Genomic DNA, 18,607 nt, shown 5'->3' on the forward strand with positions numbered 1-18,607 from the left:
AGTGCATCACCTCACACATTTGGCAGGGTTAAATACCAACTGCCATTGGCCTGCCCAACCCATCTATATCTTTCTGTAGCCTATAACCAGAAGCTTCGCTTTAAACCACTCTACCAAACTTGGGGTCTTAAAAAATGGAACCACAGTAGCCATCCTCAGTCCTGTGGCAATTCCCCCATGGCCAGAGGGGAATTTAAAGCGTCAGAACCCCTGCAATTTCCTGCTTCACCTCCCACAGCAGCCTGGGATGCAGTTCATCTGGGCCAAGGAAATTGTCTATTTTTAAGCCTGACAGAGCCTCCAATACCTCCCTATGTCAACCTGTGCAAGTTCCTCACAGTCCCTTTTCCTGAATTCCGTATCAATGTATTCCTTTTCCAAAGTGAAGGCCAAAGAGAAATATTCATCTAACAACCTTCCAATATCCTGCGGATTTACATACAGGTTGGACCCTTGCTCCCCGATGGGCTCTACTCTTCCCTGGTTAACCTCTTCCCTTTAATGTATTCATAAAATATTTTCGGATTCTCCCTAATCCTGTTCACTAATCCTTTTTCAAATTCCTTATTGTTCTTTTAATTACTTTAAGTTCCCTCCTGTATTTCCCATATTCCTCTAGGGTGGCAACTGAATTGTTCCCTTTGGACTTAACTCTCCTAGCAATCCAGGGTTCTCTGAACTTATTGCTCATATTTTCCTCTAAAAAGGTACACATTGACCTGTTCTCTTCCTCAGCTCCTTTCTAAATGCCCCCCATTGCTCTGTTGTAGATTTACCTGCAAGGAGTGGTTTTCAGTTTACTGTGGCCAGATTCTGCTTTATTTTAATAAAATCTGCCTTCTCCCAATCCAAAGCCATCTTTTGCAAGTCATCTTTTTCCTTGTCCAGAATAAATTTAAACCGTACTTTGTTGTGGTCGATATCACCTAAATGCTCCACTGACCCTTGTCCAGCATCATTCCCAAGAACCAGATCAACCACTGCAGCACCCCTCTTGGGCCTTCAACATATTGTTACAAAAAATACCTTTCAAGAAACCCCCTCTAAACCTTAAGACTATGGCTTTCTCAATTTATGCTGAGAAAGTTGAAAACCTTGAGTATAATTATACATTATTACTCTTACACAGCTTTGTGAACTGTCTACATATTTGTTTCTCTATTTCCGCTGACTCTTTGGGGGTCTATAATACACTCCCAGTAACTGGTTGCCCGCTTAACATTCTTAAATTCCAACTACAAAGCCTCTTTTGAAGGTCCTTCCAAGATATCATCTCATCCGACTGCAGTAATTCACTCCTTAATTAATAATGCTACACCATCATCCTTTTTACAGCCTCCTCTGTCTCACCTAAAGGTCTGACACCCTGGAATGATGAGTTGCCAGTCCAGCCTTTCCCTCAGCCATGTTTCTGTAATGACAATATCAGACATCTATGTGTCAATCCATGCCATTAACTCATCAGTCTTACCGATTACAGTCCTAGCATTAAAGACCATTCAGCCGTGCCTTACTCTTTTGACACTCAACAAAGCTGAACTTACTCTGACTTGCTTCCTTTGCTATAATATGATGTGTCAAAATTTTATTTGTCCCCTTCCCCCGACAGACCAGTTTAAACTTTTCCCAACAGCACTAGCAGACCCATCTGCTTGTCCCAATGTGGTTCAGGAGCAGGCTGTGCCATCTGTACACATCCCATCTTCCCCAAAAACGGTCCCAGTGATCCAGGAATCTAAAACCCTCCTTCTTACACCAACTCTAGAACCACGCATTCAGCTGTCCTATTTCTAAACTCGGTATGTGGCACCGAGAGTAATCCATAGGTTACAATCATCGAGGTCCTGCTTTTTAATCTACCATCTAAAGTCCTGAACTCTCGATGTAAGAACCTCATTCCTCATTTTGCCCATACCATTGGAACCAACACGTACCATGACCTCTAACCTATCATCCTCCGCTTTCAGGATGCCCTGCAGCTGTACAGCGACATCTCTGATCCTGGCACCTGGTAGGCAAGCGAGCATCCTGGAGTCAGTCTTCAATCGCAGCCTGTCTGCTCCAAAGATTAAAGAATCTTCTATTACTATTGCTCTTCCTTTCTTCAGTCCTATTACCCTCTACAGTCAAGCCACTTGTGGTGCTAGAAGCCTGGGTCTTACTGTATTCCTCTGAGGTACCAGCACCTTCATCAGTTTCCAAAATGGAATACTGGTTAGTAAATGGGACCCTAAGGAACTCCTGCACTACCTGCCTATTCTTTCTGGACTGTCAGGTAGCTTTCACAGCGGTTTTCGGTTATGAGCCCACTTTTTGTTTAATTCATCCATAATATGCAGGCATCATTGCCAGGCAGCATTTATTGCCCACTCCTAATTAACCTGAAGGAGTTGCTGGGCCCACTGTTGTTTGTGATATACATAAATGATCTGCCTTCTTAAGCTGCTCAAATCCTTGGAACAGAGGTACACCTTATTGCTGCGAGGAAAGGAATTGCAAGATTTTGAAGGAAGAGCACCTCACTTGAGTCAAAAAGCTTGGTGGCTTGGAGGGTCAAGAATACAGGTGGATGCAGGTGATGTTCCCACATAGCTGCTGCCTTTGTCCTCTAGGTAGTAAAGGTAATAAGTTTGGAAGGTGCTGTATAAGACTTAGCAAATTCGTTACTAGTTATATATAGAAAACAGAAGATGGGAGGAGTGGACCATCTGGCCCTTCGAAATTGTTCCATTATTTATTATGATCATGGCTGATCATTCAACTCAATAGCCAGCTCCTGCTTTCCTGCCATATCCTTTGATTCCCTACAGCCATAAGTGCTACATCTATCTTCGCCTCGAATTCATACCATGTTCTCACTTTAACTCTGAATGAAAACATTTTCCAAATCTCAGTCCTAGATGATTGAACTTGTATTCTTGACTGTAACCCCTGCTTCTGGAACCACCTCTCATAGCCCGCCCACCACCAGCACCATCAGGAACATCCTTCCTCTATCTATCTTGTCAGAATTTTATAGGTTTCTATGATATTCTCCCATTCTTCTGAACTCCAGTGAATATACAAAGAATAATGAAAATTACAGCTCTGGAACAGGCCCTTCGACCCTCCAAGCCTGTGCCAATCCAGATCCTCTATCTAAACCTGTAGCCTACTTTCCAAAGATCTGTACCCCTCTGCCCCCTGCCCATTCATTTAGCTGTCTAGATACATCTTAAATGACACTATTGTGCCTGTCCTCACCACCTCCACTGGTGATGTGTTCCAGGTACCCACCAACCTCAGCACAAAGAACTTTCCACATATTTCCCTTAAACTTTCCTCTCTTAGCTTTAACTCGTGACCCCCTAGTAATTGAGTCCCTCACTCTGGGAAAAGGCTTCTTGCCATCCACCCTATACCTCTCATGATTTTGTAGACCTCAATCAGGTCTCCCCTCAATCTCTGTCTTTCGAATGAAAATAATCCTAATCTACTCAACCTCTCGTCATAGCTAGCATCCTCCATACCAGGCAACAGCCTGGTGAACCTCCTCTGCACCCTCTCCAAAGCAGCCACATCATTCTGGTCACGCTTGGAATACTGTATGCAGTATTCCAAACGTGGCTGAACCAAAGTCCTTTACAACCGTAACATGACCCGCCAACTCTTGTACTCAGTGCCCCGTCCGATGAAGGAAAGTATACCTCCTTGACCACTTTATCGACCTGCATTGCCACTTTCAGGATACAATGGACCTGAACACCCAGAACTCTGTATATCATTTTTCCCCAGAGCTTTTCCATTTACCATATAGTTCACTCGCGAATTGGATCTTCCAAAATGCATCACCTCGCCCGGATTGAACTCCACCAGCCATTTCTCTGCCCAACTCTCTCATTTCTCTATATGTTGCTGCATTTCCGGACAGTCCCCTTCACTATCTGCTACACCAATCTTAGTGTCACCTGCAAACTTGCTAATCAGACCACCTATACCTTCTTTCAGATCATTTATGTACATCACAAACAACAGAGGCCCCAGCACAAATCCCTGTGGGACACCACCGGTCACAGTTCTCCATTCTGAGAAACTGCCTTTCACTACTACTGTGTCCTGTTGCCCAGCCAGTTCTCTATCCATCAAGCTAATACACCCTGCACCCCATGCAAATTCCCATTCTCCATCAGCCTACCACGGGGAACCTTATCAAACGCCTTACTGAAGTCCATGTATATGACATCTACTGCCCTTCCCTCATCAACTTTGTCACTTTCTTAAAGAATTCTATTAATTTGGTAAGGCATGACTTTCCCTGCACAAACCATGCTGCCTTTCACTGATAAGCCCATTTTCTTCCAGGCGTAAGTAGATCCTATCCCTCTATCTTCTCCAGCAACTTCCCTACCATTGACATCAGGCACACTACCTGGTCAGGTCCACGCCCCCCCTACGACCCACCCTCACATCCTAGCACTTTCCCCTGCCACCGCAGGAACTGTAAAACCTGTGCCCACACCTCCTCCCTCACCTCTATCCAAGGCCCTAAAGGAGCCTTCCATATCCATCAAAATGTTACCTGCACATCCACTAATATCATTTATTGTATCCGTTCCTCCCGATGGGGTCTCCTCTACATTGGGGAGACTGGGCACCTCCTAGCAGAGCGCTTTAGGGAACATCTCCGAGACACCCGCACCAATCAACCAAACCGCCCCAAGGCCCAACATTTCAACTCCCCCTCCCACTCTGCCGAGGACATGGAGGTCCTGGGCCTCCTTCACCGCTGTTCCCTCACCGCCAGACGACTGGAGGAAGAATGCTTCATCTTCCGCCTCGGAACACTTCAACCCCAGGGCATCAATGTGGACTTCAATAGCTTCCTCATTTCCCCTTCCCCCACCTCATCCTAGTTTCAAACTTCCAGTCCCCATTGACTTGTCCAGACTGGTCTGATCTGCCTAGCTCCTTTTCCACCTATCCACTCCACCATCTCCTCCCTGACCTATCACCTTCATCTCCTCCCCCACTCACCCATTGTACTCTATGCTACTCTCTCCCCACCTCCACCCTCCTCTAACTTATCTCTCCACGCTTCAGGCTCTCTGCCTTTATTCCTGATGAAGGGCTTTTGCCCGAAACGTCGATTTTGCTGAAGCTCCTCGATGCTGCCTGAACTGCTGTGCTCTTCCAGCACCATTGATCCAGAATCTGGTTTCCAGCATCTGCAGTCATTGTTTTTATCAGGCTCACTGGTCGAAAATTACCTGGATTATCTCTGCTACCCTTCTGAAACAAGGGGACAACATTAGCAATTTGTTAAGGATGTGTTCAAGGATGCTGCAAAGATATCTGTTAAGGCCACAGCTATTTCCTCTCTCACTTCCCTCAGTAATCTGGGACAGTTCCCTTCCGGACCTGGGCACTCATCCACCTTAATGCCTTTTAGAATACCCAACATGTCCTCCCTCCTCATACCAACTTTATGTAGAGTAATCAAACATCTGTCCCTATCCTCACCATCTCTCATGTCCCCCTCATCGGTGAATACCAATGCAAAGTAATCATTAAGAATCTCACCCATTTTTTCCGACCCCACACGCAACTTTCCTCTTTTGTCCTTTCTCTAGTTATCCTCTTGCTCTTTATACATGACTCAAAGGCCTTGCGATTTTCCCTAACCCTGTTTGTTAAAGATATTTCATGACCTCTTTTAGCCCTCTTAATTCCTCGTTTCAGATTGGTCCTATGTTCCCAATATTCTCCATCTATTTCCAGTCACCTAGACCTCATGTATGCATCCTTTTTCCTCTTAAATAGTCTCACAATTTTACCTGTCATCCACAGTTCCCTAATCTTGCCGTTTCTATCCCTCATTTTCACAGGGACATTCTATCCTGCACTCTAAATCAACCTCTCTTTAAAATCCTCCCACTTATCAAATGTTGATTTACCCTCAAACAGCTGCCCCCAATCTACATTCCCCAGCTCCTGCCAAATTTCGCTATAGTTGGCCTTCCCCCAGTTTTGCACTCTTCCTTTAGGACCACTCTTGTCTTTGTCCAAGAGTATTCTAATACTTATGGAATTGTGATCACTATTCCCAAAGGAATTCCTTACTGAAACTTCAACCTCCTGGCCGGGCTCATTCGCCAACACCAGGTCCAGTATGGCCCTTTCTCGAGTTGGACTATTTACATAGTTCGCTACAAAACCCTCCTGGATGTTCCTTACAAATTCTGCTCCACCTAAATCTCTAACACTAAGTGAATCCCAGTCAATGTTGGGAAAATTAAAATCTTCCATCACCACCACCCTGTTGCTCCTACATATTTGCATAACCTGTTTATATGTTTGTACCTCTATCTCACACTCGCTATTGGTAAGTCTGTAGTACAGCCCCAACATTGTTACCACACCCTTCCGATTTCTATATTGCCACACTGCTCAAGTCCTCCATAGTGCCCTCCTTCAGCACAGCTGTGATATTCTCTCTGACCAGTAATGCAACTCCTCCACCCCTTCCACCTCCCTCCCTATCCTGCCTGAACAATCTATATCCTGGGATATTTAGTTGCCAATCTTGCCCTTTCCTCAACCATGTCTCAGTAATAGCAATAACATCATACTCCCAGGTACTAATCCAAGTTCTAAGTTCATCTGCCTTACCTACTACACTTCGCACATTAAAACAAATGCACCTCAGACCACCTGTCCCTTTGCGTTCAAATAATCCTAACTGATTCAATCTCTCCTCATACATCAGCTCTGCCATCCCAAGAACGAGTCTGATAAAGCTTTGCTGCACTCCCTTTTTAACCAAAACATCCTTTCTCAAATAAGGAGACAAAACATGCACATAATAGACCAGGTGTGGTCTCACAAAGGCACTATATAATTTCAGTAAAAGATCCCTGTTCCGATTTAATGACTTTTTAATTTCACTACTTGGCACAATTTCACTTGTCTGTTGCTAGCCAGTTAGACTAACATACTCAGATTACCAGATCAGAAGATACACAACACCAGGTTATAGTCTAATAGGTTTATTTGGAATGACAAGCTTTCACTTCACCTTATGAAGGAGAAGCGCTCCAAAAGCTTGCGCTTTCAAATAAACATGTTGGAGCATAACCTGGTGTCGTGTGACTTCTGATTTTGTCCATTCCCGTCCATCACCAGCACCTACACAAGAGATCACCAAAAATACCTTTGTTCTTAAAAACAAGAACGGGACATCACCTTTCCCTTCTTTGCTAAAGCAAAAGGGTAATTCAGCAGAACTGAACATAGTGAAATAATGCAATAATTAATCAACTTCAAACCTTGCCAGAATTAATCAATTTAATACTTACTCAACAAAGTTGAATGTTACATTACAAGATGGAAGATAATAATTCATTCATATGGTTCATTCAGAAAATTCCTGCTGTTATCCAACTTCAGTGAACATCTGCCATTGGTTAATGCAGAAACAGCATAATGAATCAATAATGAGTACCCTCATTTAAGATGGTGCTCGATTTTGTTGATCACCAATTGAATCTGAGACAAATAAAACTGCAGATGCTGGAATCCAAAGTTGACAAGCAGGAGGCTAGAAGAACACAGCAAGTCAGGCAGCATCAGAAGCTGGAGAAGTAAACATTTCAGCTTACGTCTTAGCAAGCTTTACAGTACTGCTACATAAGCAATCTGTGGATGACTACTTGCTGAGTTCTCCAATTCATTCAATTATCAGTAAGGCTTGTAACAGTTGACCAATGGCATCGTGAGAGCTTGTCCTAACAAACAGGATTTCATGATAACTTTCCACTTTAACACCATTTGTAAAGAGCAGAATTAAAGTAAATGCAGCTTCATCATTGCACTCTGCAGTCTATACAGAGGAACCTCGATTATCTGAAGGACACGGGCGGGGAACATTTCATTCAGTTAATCAAATTCCAGATAATCGAATGCTGGATAACATAGTTAGCCAAGTATTGGGACCTTGTGATCTTGTTCAGATAATCCGAAATTCAGTTAATCAAATGCCGGATAATCGAGGTTCCTCCGTATTTTCTATAATTCACTAACTTTTGGAAACAGTTACAATTATTAGCGACTCTTATTTGAAAACCACTTCCAGGAATGATACCACATGCTACACCAGAGTGACTGATTGCGGATTTGCATCCTGGCCCCCACATTAAGCATGTCAATCTCAACAGCTGTCAAGTGAAACAAAGACAACTATAGGACTGATAAATCTATTAAAAGGTAAGAATATAGCTTGATTCAACACTTGCGAATGATACTATGATGGTATAATTCCAAAGCAGCCTCTCATGCAGGAAAGCAAAAGGAGAGAACAGGCAATATCAGAACTCTGTCAACACCCTACAGGAGGTGCAAGTCTACTCAGAGTGCAAGTCTGAGCAGAAATTGGGCACATGATTCTTTGACTCAAATGGTAACTGAATTCTACAAATAATTTTATAATAATCATTAAAATAAGCAACACCATAAAAACACATGATCTTAGGATACAAAATGCTGACAGCATTACTACTTACATTTCTTGGACGTTTCACATCACCCTTTTCCTCCTGCTCTTTTCGTCGTTTCTTTTCCTGCAAAATTTCTTCAAGAGTTTTTACTTTCCAGTTATCCTTTTCATCTCCCATTGGGACAGACCACACTGAGCTAAAACAGAATCAGTTACATGCTAGTCATTAGGTTAAGAGAGACATAAAATTTCTGTCTCAACCATTTCATGCTGGACTTCAAAAAATCTTTTAAAATGTTATACGCAGACTACTTATAGCTCTTAAAGTGCAATGCAGACAATTTCTTCTTTCTGATCTGCTAATGAACTACAGACAAAGTCTCAAACACTTTTCCTCCAAAGAATCTGGCCCCTTCCTCCTACAGAAGGTTCTTGGAAAAATAAAATTTCAAGTCAAACTTACACCAATAGACAAAATTTATTCTGCTTCTATATATACAAAGTCAAGCTTGCAAACTGGTATCTTCACCCCCAATTAAATAATTCCAAGCATCAGGAGAGACTGAGAAGGACTTAAAGACCAATGGGTGGTCATTATGTAGTTGGACATTCAAGAAAATTCAGTTCAAAATCTTTCTTACAAGCTATACTACATACCTCAGTAACAACATTCCATTCGTTACAATTCTGATCCACAAGATATTCAATACAAGTATGAAGGAAAGTCAGAGCTGAAAATGTGTTGCTGGAAAAGCGCAGCAGGTCAGGCAGCATCCAAGGAGCAGGAGCATCGATTCCTGAAGAAGGGCTCATGCCCGAAACGTTGATTCTCCTTCTCCTTGGATGCTGCCTGACCTGCTGCGCTTTTCCAGCAATACATTTTCAGCTCTGATCTCCAGCATCTGCAGTCCTCACTTTCTCCTGAAGGAAAGTCAACTTGGATTTCAAAGCAATTTATAAAAGTACATTTTAAAATGTATTCCACAATACTCATAAGCTTTTTGCTTAGTACTAAGATTATCTTTTATCCTACTCAAGTAACAGCTCAAGCTAATTTTAACCACAAAATCTTTTCAAAAGAGTTATGGAATTTGAACTTAGGTGGATAAAAATTAAGCTGTTTAGACAGTGACAGACCACACTGTTCTAATTAGCTTAAGCAAGTAAAAGTAAATACCTGCACATCAATGTACTGCTCACTCCTCAAAAACAATCTATACTTATTTTGAACATATATAATTGCTCTGACAGAGGGGCGGATATTTGATCTTGGATTAGATAATACCAGTCAATTTATTACTGCAGTACAGTGGAGTCCTTTTATTGTCACTTCCAATTTGCCAGCTTAAAAAAGTGACAATAAATGGTAACCGTTTCGCCAAGGGATATTATTCTAATAAAACATTCAAAATGAAATATTCTGCAAAATCAATATAAAATAAATAAGAACCACTTTTTGCAGTAACTGCTACTGCCATTTTTGTGGAGATTAACATTGTTCTAACATCTAGAAGGATCTGTAAACAATTGCATCAGACTAATTACCCTTTAATACAGCATAGCAAAATTACTGCAAAACCTCAAATGCATATTAGAAACTTAAAGTAAGTACATAACTATATTTGAATTAATTGCATTTTTTACATTGTGTGATTGGTATGTCACTGCTCATTTGTAAATTTCATTTCCTGATGAGCCTTGTCTCCTCAATTGTCAATAAAATGGACAGATCAGAATTAATGCTTGGTTTGAAAAAGCTCCCATTCAAGTGCCTTCCCATGATCCTTGATATGCAGTTAACCTGAAGTGACAAAAAAAATCAGAATAAAGCCTACATGAATATGAACATTTGTCTAAAAATTTTAAAAGTTGGCAGGAATTGACAATAAAAATGGCAGCATTTTTCGACCAAAAATTAACTGGCGTCCATTCACGAGTTGGGATCTTAAATAAGTTGTCATGATAATACAGAAAAACGTGGACTCCACTGTACTTCCAACAACCCATCCATGGAGAATTTAAAGGAAAGCTGCACGTTAAACATTTTCCAGCAGAGAACAAAATCTATATTAAGACACTATGAAACACAGAAAACATAAACGTAACTTCTATCACTAGAACGATACTGCTACAAGTGTCATTGTAGTGACTGTTCAGACTTACAAATAAACTCTTGCTCCAAGAGAACTGCAGATGTTTAAATACAGCACACTGAAAGCAAAAGGTATGAAATTAGTGGTTATTTTTGTTTAGTGTTTGCAATGTATCTTTTATTAACCTACATTAGTGTATAATGTAAAACCAAACTGTTTACACGTGTCGTAATACTGTTACATAGCATTTTGAGAATCACAAAGCTTTACTCAGGTTCAATTAGTAAAGACCAAATTATTTTATTTCAGATAATGCTATTAAAATTTCTCAAGAACTGCCACTGTTTAGGAGATGTACAAAATTTGAAACCATTCATTGGAATAATTTCTTACTTAATTCTTTATCATTAACAAGTAATGTTGTATGAAAATAACCTTCATTTCTTGAAATGTGCAGGTTGGTGCTATTTGCAGATCAGAAACAAAGGCCACTGAAGGAACCAAGTTATTAAATTTTATGTCTACATAGTTGTTTTGAAAGGATATGATGATGAAGTAATATATACAATACTAGAAGAGATTATTGTAGAATCAACTTGTTGAAAATAAAATTAATTTTGCAACTTTGCAAAATTATTTTGCAATATACAAAAGTATATTGTAACTTGCACTGATGAGAAATGACAAACCACAGCAGTTACATCTATCACAGAAATTTAAATTTTCAATCAACATTTTAGATTTAGATTAATTCCCTACAGTGTGGAAACAGGCCCTTTGGCCCTCTGAAGAGTAACCCACCCAGACCCATTTCCCTCTGACTAATGCACCTAACACTATGGGCAATTTAGCATGGCCAATTCACATAACCTGCACATCTTTGGATTGTGGGAGGAAACCGGAGCACCCGGAGGAAACCCACGCAGAGACAGGGAGGATGTGCAAACTCCACACAGTCACCAGAGGCTGGAATTGAACCTGGGAACCTTGGTGCTGTGAGGCTGCAGTGCTAACCACTGAGCCACCGTGCTGCCCCTTCTTGAGTGATAGTAAATAGATTACCATTATGATGGCGCTAGGTCCAGTTCTCTGCTATAAGCAAACAAAATCCTCTGAAGCATGGGACAGTGTCATCGGGCACACTTACAACCAAAGATGATTAGTGAAATGAAGTACTCACATGTCAGTTATAAACTTCCAATGTACAAACAAATTATGGGTTTCTAAAGAGGAGTAAGTAAAGGGATTGCTTAAGCAACAGGTTTACCTACACAGGTCAGCTCATCGTAGCCAACAATAAAGCAAAAGGAAACTACTCAGGGTGACTGCTTCTGATCATCATGAAGTGATCCTGTATGCACAAGAGAGTCAAGTCCAAACAGATTTGGATGCAATTTTGATGCCTTTCACAATCAAATAACTTACTAACACTCCTGTCCAGGTTCACATGTGAAGTACTTGGGTAAGAAACTAGGGATCTGCCACCACTTATGCACCCATACAGTCAGCATCATCAAGATAGGAGAGACAAATGGAAAATAAAATTGAACATATAGCATTGTGCAATGTAATTGTCTCATGACACTTTTGACATCGATCATCATGACAGCATCATATTTTCAAAGTGAGAGGTGAAAGATTTAAAAGGGACCTGAGGGGCAACTTTTTCCAGAGTGTGGTTCGTATGTGGAATGAACTCCCAGAAGTGGTAGATGCAGGTGCAGTTACAATATTTAAAAGACATTTGGATAGGTACAGTACATGAACAGGAAAGGTTCACAGGGATATGGACCAGACTGGGCAAGTGGAACTAGTTTAGTTTGGGAAACTTGGGCAGCACAGGCACGTTGGACCAAAGAGTCTGTTTACATGCAATATGACTCTATAAAAAGTTATAATTTGCATTCTATTACATTGAAGCAGCGGGCACAACAGTAACACTCCAAATGAAACTGAATATCAGATCTCTTCAATGGTTACCTCAAGCCAGCTCGCTCTCCTTCCCCGTTGGACCCAGATGAGGCCTCCGAATTAAAACACTTTTATCCTCAATGGGGCAACTGAAAAAAAAGGGGGGGGGGGGGGAGGTGATGGTGGTGGAGGGGGAAAAGAATAAAAAAAAGTAATGTGTCCTTTCAGACTTCTGAAGGTACCAGTTCACCTCCAAGCTGGGTGTTTAGCGAAGTTATTATCATCCCTTCCTTTTGGGCCCAGGTTTCCTAAAAAAATAAAACCTGAGTGGCAGGTCACCGCCCGCTCTCCGGAGACAACGGGCAAAGGCGAGACGCTATAAATATTGTTTCGTTTCAAAATGTCCCTAAGAAACCACGGCCTTTTCCGCCCCGGCAGTGGGCCGTAGGGGTGTGAGAGGCCGGGGCCGGGGCCCGGGGCAGGGGGCCGGGGAAGGCTGGCTGCTCACTGCCGCGGGGCCCTCACTACGCGGCGCCGAAGCTCGCCTCGGGCCTACTCCGCCACACGGACGGCGGGACGGTAATTACAGCCGGCTTCACGCTATCGAATACCGGACAGGATGGCCGAGAAGGGCTCCACCCGACTCAGATTGACGGTCCCTCAGCCTCAGACCTCACCTCGCTCCCTCAGATCGCCCGGCGCCCGCTCCAAGGCCGCAGCGTCGCACACATTACACGTCACCTCCAGCGACACGCCGTTCCTCCGGCGCATGCGCGCGAGATTGCTCCTCCCCCTCCTCCTCTAGAGTCTACCATCATGTGGAGCAGCAGGGTATAGTCCCACAGACTTATCTGGAAGCATTAGTTTTCGGAGTACTGCTACTTCATCAGGTGTCCCTTCACCACCTGATGAAGGGGCAGCGCTCCGAAAGCAAATGCTTTCAAATTAGCCTGTGGGACTACAACCTGGTCTTGTCAGTCACTTTAAACATTGCAAATTTGCCAGACCACTAGAAACAGCACACTAGCCTACCTACAAAACTGCCAACGACCTTCAATAAAGCTACTAGCTCAAAATAAACCTGAAAAACGTCTTGACTTAAGAACAGGGCTATCTAAAATTACAAACCTTTTCTTTCTTTAAATTAGAATTTCTCATATGTGGGGAGACACTATTGGGATTGCATATCACATAATCTGGGAAATGTAACCAATGGCTTCAGGTTCATGTGAACTTCTGAACACTAAGTGGACATCAGCTTGCAAAGACGTAAGCTGCACATTCACCAAATACTTGATAGGTTGAATAAAACAACTGTGACCCCTTCTCAAAACTTGATCAGTTTAACCAGGCAAAACAATGGAGGTAACAAAATTGTGGTTTTTGCCACAATATATTTAGTGTGGCCATATCAGATTGAAGACATGCTCAAAGATTTCATTCCAAATATTCTGATCACGCATTCATTAAAATATTGTTACACTTATCTTGTGAAAATTGGAGAACTGGTGGTTAAGGACTAACTGTTTCACTTTGAACTCAGTAGCAGCAGCAATGTCCTCAAAACCTTATAGGAAGAGCTCAAACATCACTACGGACTCATGGGAGATCCTGATTTGTGGCTGACAAAAGTGAAGAATGTTTATTTAGGGAGGCAGTGACCACCACATCAAGAAATATCATCAGGAAACAATTGTTTAGCCACCTGCTCTACATGGCACAGTCAATGTCGTGCCTCGGTCCAGAGAGATTGCCGAGAAGAATGATCGTTTCTCATGGTTGTATAGTTGAAGCTTCCTTCCCAAGAAGTCCCAAAAACCAGTAGGTTAGTCAAGTGTTAGTATATTGAGGTTGTGAATGGCACTACATAAGTGGAAGGTTTTTTTCTCAAATATATATTTTTTGATATGATTCAAAGACAGCTAATGCAGGTGACAACGGAATGAGAAGAAAGAAAGCCATATTTATTATGAATTCAAAACTGCTTTGTGCTTCATTCCCCTTTGGAGATATCCTCCATTTCATCTCTTCTAGGATTTGGAACATATTTTCCTTGCAAGAGGTCGGAGCTTAAAGATTTGCAAACAACCTATCATATCTGTCTTTCACTACAATGAATCATATTATTTTTGATTAACGTGACATAGCTAAGTATTTATATTAGTGATTTTTGAAAAGATTTGTAGTTCAGGTTGAGGTTCTGGATGTAAGCTTGCCCGCTGAGCTGGAAGGTTTGTTTTCAGGCGTTTTGTCGCCAAACTAGGTAACATCATGAGTGAGCCTCCACTGAAGTGCTGGTGGTATGTCCTGCTTTCTATTTATGTGTGTAGGTTTCTTTGTGGGGGGAGGGGGTGATGTCATTTCTGGTTCTTTTTCTCAGTGGATGGTAGATGGGGTCCAAATCGATATGCTTATTGATAGAGGTCTGGTTGGAATGCTATGTTTTAAGGAATTCTCGTGCGTGTCTCTGTTTGGCTTGTCCTATGATAGATGCATTGTCCCAGTCAAAGTGGTGTCCTTCTTCATCTGTAAGTAAGGATATGAATGATAGTGGATCATGTCTTTTTGTGGCTAGTTGATGTTCTTGTCTCCTGGTAGATAGTTTTCTGCCTGTTTGTCCGATGTAGTATTTTTTTTACAGTGTTTGCAAGGTATTTTGTAAACGACATTCATTTTGCTTGTTGTTTCTATAGGGTCTTTTAAGTTCATTGGCCACTGTTTAAGTGTGTTGTTGGGTTTGTGGGCTACCATGATGCCAAGTGATCTGAGTAGTCTGAAGATCATTTCAGAGATATCTTTGAGATAGGGTAAAATGGCTCTGGTTTCCAGGCACATTGTGTCTGCTTGTTTGGGTTGTTGCTGAGGAATCAGCTGTGTTTATTGGATACCCGCTCTTCTTGAATAGCTGTATGGGTATTTCTCTTTTGCTCTTCGTAGTTCCTCGGTGCTGCAGTGTGTGGTGGCTCATTGAAATAATGTCCTAATGCAGCTTTGTTTGAGTGTTGGGATGATTGCCTTTAAAGTTGAGTCTTTGGTCCATGTGTGTTGTTTTCCTATCGACACAGGTTTGAAGTTCTCTATTGAGTGTTCACTGTACTGTGACATCTAGGAATGGTAGTTTGTTGTTGTTCTCCTCTTTTATGAATTTAGTGCCAGTGAGGATATTATTGATGGTGTTGTATGTTTCCTCTCATTTGTTTCATTTGGCGATGACAAAGGAGTCATTCACTTAGCAGACCGAAAGTTTGGGTTTGATGATTGGAAAAGCTGTTTCTTTGAGTTTCTGTATTACTGCCTCTGCTAAGAACCCTGATATCGGAGATCCCATGGGTGTTCCATTGGTTTGTCTCTAGGTTTTGTTGTTGAAGGTGAAAGTGGGTGGTAAGGCACAGGTCCACTAGCTTGACAATATTGTCCTTGCTGATGACTTTGGCGCTGTCTGGTGTTTGTGTCTTTGGTTCTTCTAGTAGCGTAATCAGTATTTCTTCAGCCAGGTTGGTGCTAATGGATGTGAACAGGGCTCTAACTGCAAAGAGACCATTATTTCAACCACTTCTATCTTGGTGTCTTTGATAGTGTCGAGAATGTGGTGCTGGAAAAGCACAGCAGGTCAGGCAGCATCCAAGAAGTAGAAGAATTGACGTTTTGGACATAGCCCTTCATCACCATTTTTGATGGTGTTCAGGAATTCTTGGGTGGAGTGAATGGAGTGGCATAAGTCTTCTACTAAGTGTTTTAGTCTTTAGTGATGTTTCTGGTATTAAGACTATGAGGGGGGCTCCTGGTGTGTATAATTTGGGTAATCTGTAGAAGCGTGGTGTGTTGGATCCATCTGGTTTCATTTTTTGGAAGCTGATCTTGTTTAATTCTCCAGATTTCTGAAGTTTTTTGAGTAAGGCTGTGATCTGTTGTGGGATCGGGTCTATCGCCACCTGTTGGTAAGTGTTAGTTTCTGCAAGCAATGCATTCGCTTTCTCATAGTAGTCTGTTCTGTTTAAAATGAGTCATGCATCCTTTGCAAGTAAGATTACAATGTTTTTGTCTTTTTTGAGTCCTGCTCGTGCTTTTCTTTCTTGTGTATAGAGTGTGCTTCCTTCTTCTTGCTTAATGTTGATGCAACTGTCTGATGGTCTGTAAGGTTTCTTCTGTGAGACTGTTGTCTTTCAGTGTTGCTTCTAATGCTGCTAGGAAGTTCTTTTTGTTTGCATCTCTGTGGTTAAACCTTAATCCTCTTTCTAGGTCAGCTTTTTCTATGCCTGTTAGAGGTTGGTCTGATAAGTTTTTAAATCCAAGCTTCTGTGTTGGCTGAGTTGCTCTTTTTTGTGAGTTTGTCTAGTTTTTCCTGGAGGGCTAGCTTTTTCGTTTTCTGTGTCTGCTGCTATTTGATGCTTATGGCTCGTGTTGTGTGCCAGTCCATTCATGGTCTGTCGCGTTAGTGAGTAAAGCTTTTTGGCACAAAATTTCCCAATTGTGTTTATGGTGTCGGTTGTGGGCATCATTAATCATTTCTCTAAACATTCTGCGGCTGTTTTGTTCTGCTATTCTTTTGGCTAGTGGGGTGTTGAGTGGAGGTTTGTACATAAAACCTGTTGGTAGTACTTGTTTCCTTAGACATTCATGAAGTAAGTACAGCTGTTCGTGGGTGGTGTTCCTAGATGTCACAGTAGAGCGAACTCTCAATGGAGAACTTCAAACCTGCATCTACAGGAAAACAACAAACGTGGACCAAATACTTAACTATGGAAGCAATCATCCCAACACTCTCAAACAAAGCTGCATTCGGACATTATTTTAATGAGCCACCACACACTGCAGCACTAAGGAACTACAATGAGCAGAAAATAAATATCTATACAGCACATTCAATAAGAATGTGTACCCAATATATAGTCCACTGATTCCTCAGCAACAAAGCCAAATAAGCAGACACAACGAGCCTAGAAATCCGAGCCATTTTACCCTAAATCAAAGATATCTCTGAAATGACTTTCAGACTACTCAGACCTCTTGGCATCATGATAGCCCACAAACCTACCAACACACTTAAACAGTGACTAATGACCTTAAAAGACCATATACAAGCAAAATAAATGCAATTTACAAAATACATTGCAAAGACTGTAATAAACACTACAACAAACAGGCAGAAAACTATCCACCAGGAAACACGAGCATCAACTAGCCACAAAAAGACATGACCCACTAGTATCCTTACATACAGACGAAGGAAGGCACCACTTTGACTGGGACAACACATCTATCCTACGACAAGCCAAACAGAGACACACGTGAGAATTCCTTAAAGCATGGCATTCCAACTGGAACTCTATAAATAAACATATCAATTTGGACCCCATCTTGCATTCTCTGAGAAAAAGAACCAGAAATGACATCACCCACCAAAAGAAACCTAAACACGTAAATAGAAAGCGAGATATAGCATCAGTGCATCATCTAGTGATGAAACATCTGAAAACAAACCTTCCAACTCAGTGAGCAAACTTACATCCATAATATATCATTCTCAAAGCTCAAAATGAGTGTAATGCAACCCACAATTAGTAAAAGATTGAAAGCATGAATCTAACACATTTTTACATGTTTGAGAATGTGAGCAGAACATAACAGTATTAGTCGTGACGAGTTTTGAGAAGAGTTGTAGCTCACCTGGAGGTTTTGGATGTAGGTTAACTTGCTGAGCAGCAAGGTTCATTTCCAGACGTTTTGTTACCCTACTAGATAACATCTTCAGTGGGCCTCATACAAAGCAATGCTGAAAATTCCTGCTTTCGATAGGATAATGAAGAAGGCGTTTGGTATGCTTTCCATTATTGGTCAGAGTATTGAGTACAGGAGTTGGGAGGTCATGTTACAGCTGTACAGGACATTGGTTAGGCCAACGTTGGAACATTGCGTGCAATTCTGGTCTCCTTCCTATCAGAAAGATGTGAAACTTGAAAGGGTTCAGAAAAGATTTGCAAGGATGTTGCCAGGGTTGGAGGACTTGAGCTTTAGGGAGAGGCTGAATAGGCTGGGGCTGTTTTTCATGGAGTGTTGGAGGCTGAGGGGTGACCTTATAGAGGTTTACAAAATTATGAGGGGCATGGATAGGGTAAATAGACAAAGTCTTTTC

At 41.7% G+C, this 18,607-nt stretch overlaps 1 protein-coding gene across 14 annotated transcripts in view; it reads right to left on the reverse strand.

Annotated features, from left to right (window-relative positions):
* Window positions 1-13,252, reverse strand: part of cdk11b (cyclin-dependent kinase 11B) — a 63,309-nt gene extending 50,057 nt beyond the window's left edge. For 8 of the 14 annotated variants that reach the window (XM_043676289.1, XM_043676284.1, XM_043676283.1 and 5 more), the window contains exons 1-5: window positions 13,152-13,252; window positions 12,544-12,623; window positions 10,634-10,681; window positions 10,115-10,271; window positions 8,538-8,667 (exon numbers count right to left, since the gene is read on the reverse strand). In XM_043676289.1, the coding sequence (XP_043532224.1) occupies window positions 8,538-8,648 (111 nt within the window). In that variant the 5' untranslated portion in view covers window positions 8,649-8,667; window positions 10,115-10,271; window positions 10,634-10,681; window positions 12,544-12,623; window positions 13,152-13,252. The remainder of the gene's footprint in view (window positions 1-8,537; window positions 8,668-10,114; window positions 10,272-10,633; window positions 10,682-12,543; window positions 12,624-13,151) is intronic. The other 6 variants (XM_043676276.1, XM_043676275.1, XM_043676286.1 and 3 more) reach the window with 6 other exon arrangements.
* Window positions 13,253-18,607: the final 5,355 nt, after the last annotated feature.

The sequence above is a fragment of the Chiloscyllium plagiosum genome, chromosome 34 (assembly GCF_004010195.1).
Source record: "Chiloscyllium plagiosum isolate BGI_BamShark_2017 chromosome 34, ASM401019v2, whole genome shotgun sequence".
NCBI classification, from domain to species: domain Eukaryota; kingdom Metazoa; phylum Chordata; class Chondrichthyes; order Orectolobiformes; family Hemiscylliidae; genus Chiloscyllium; species Chiloscyllium plagiosum.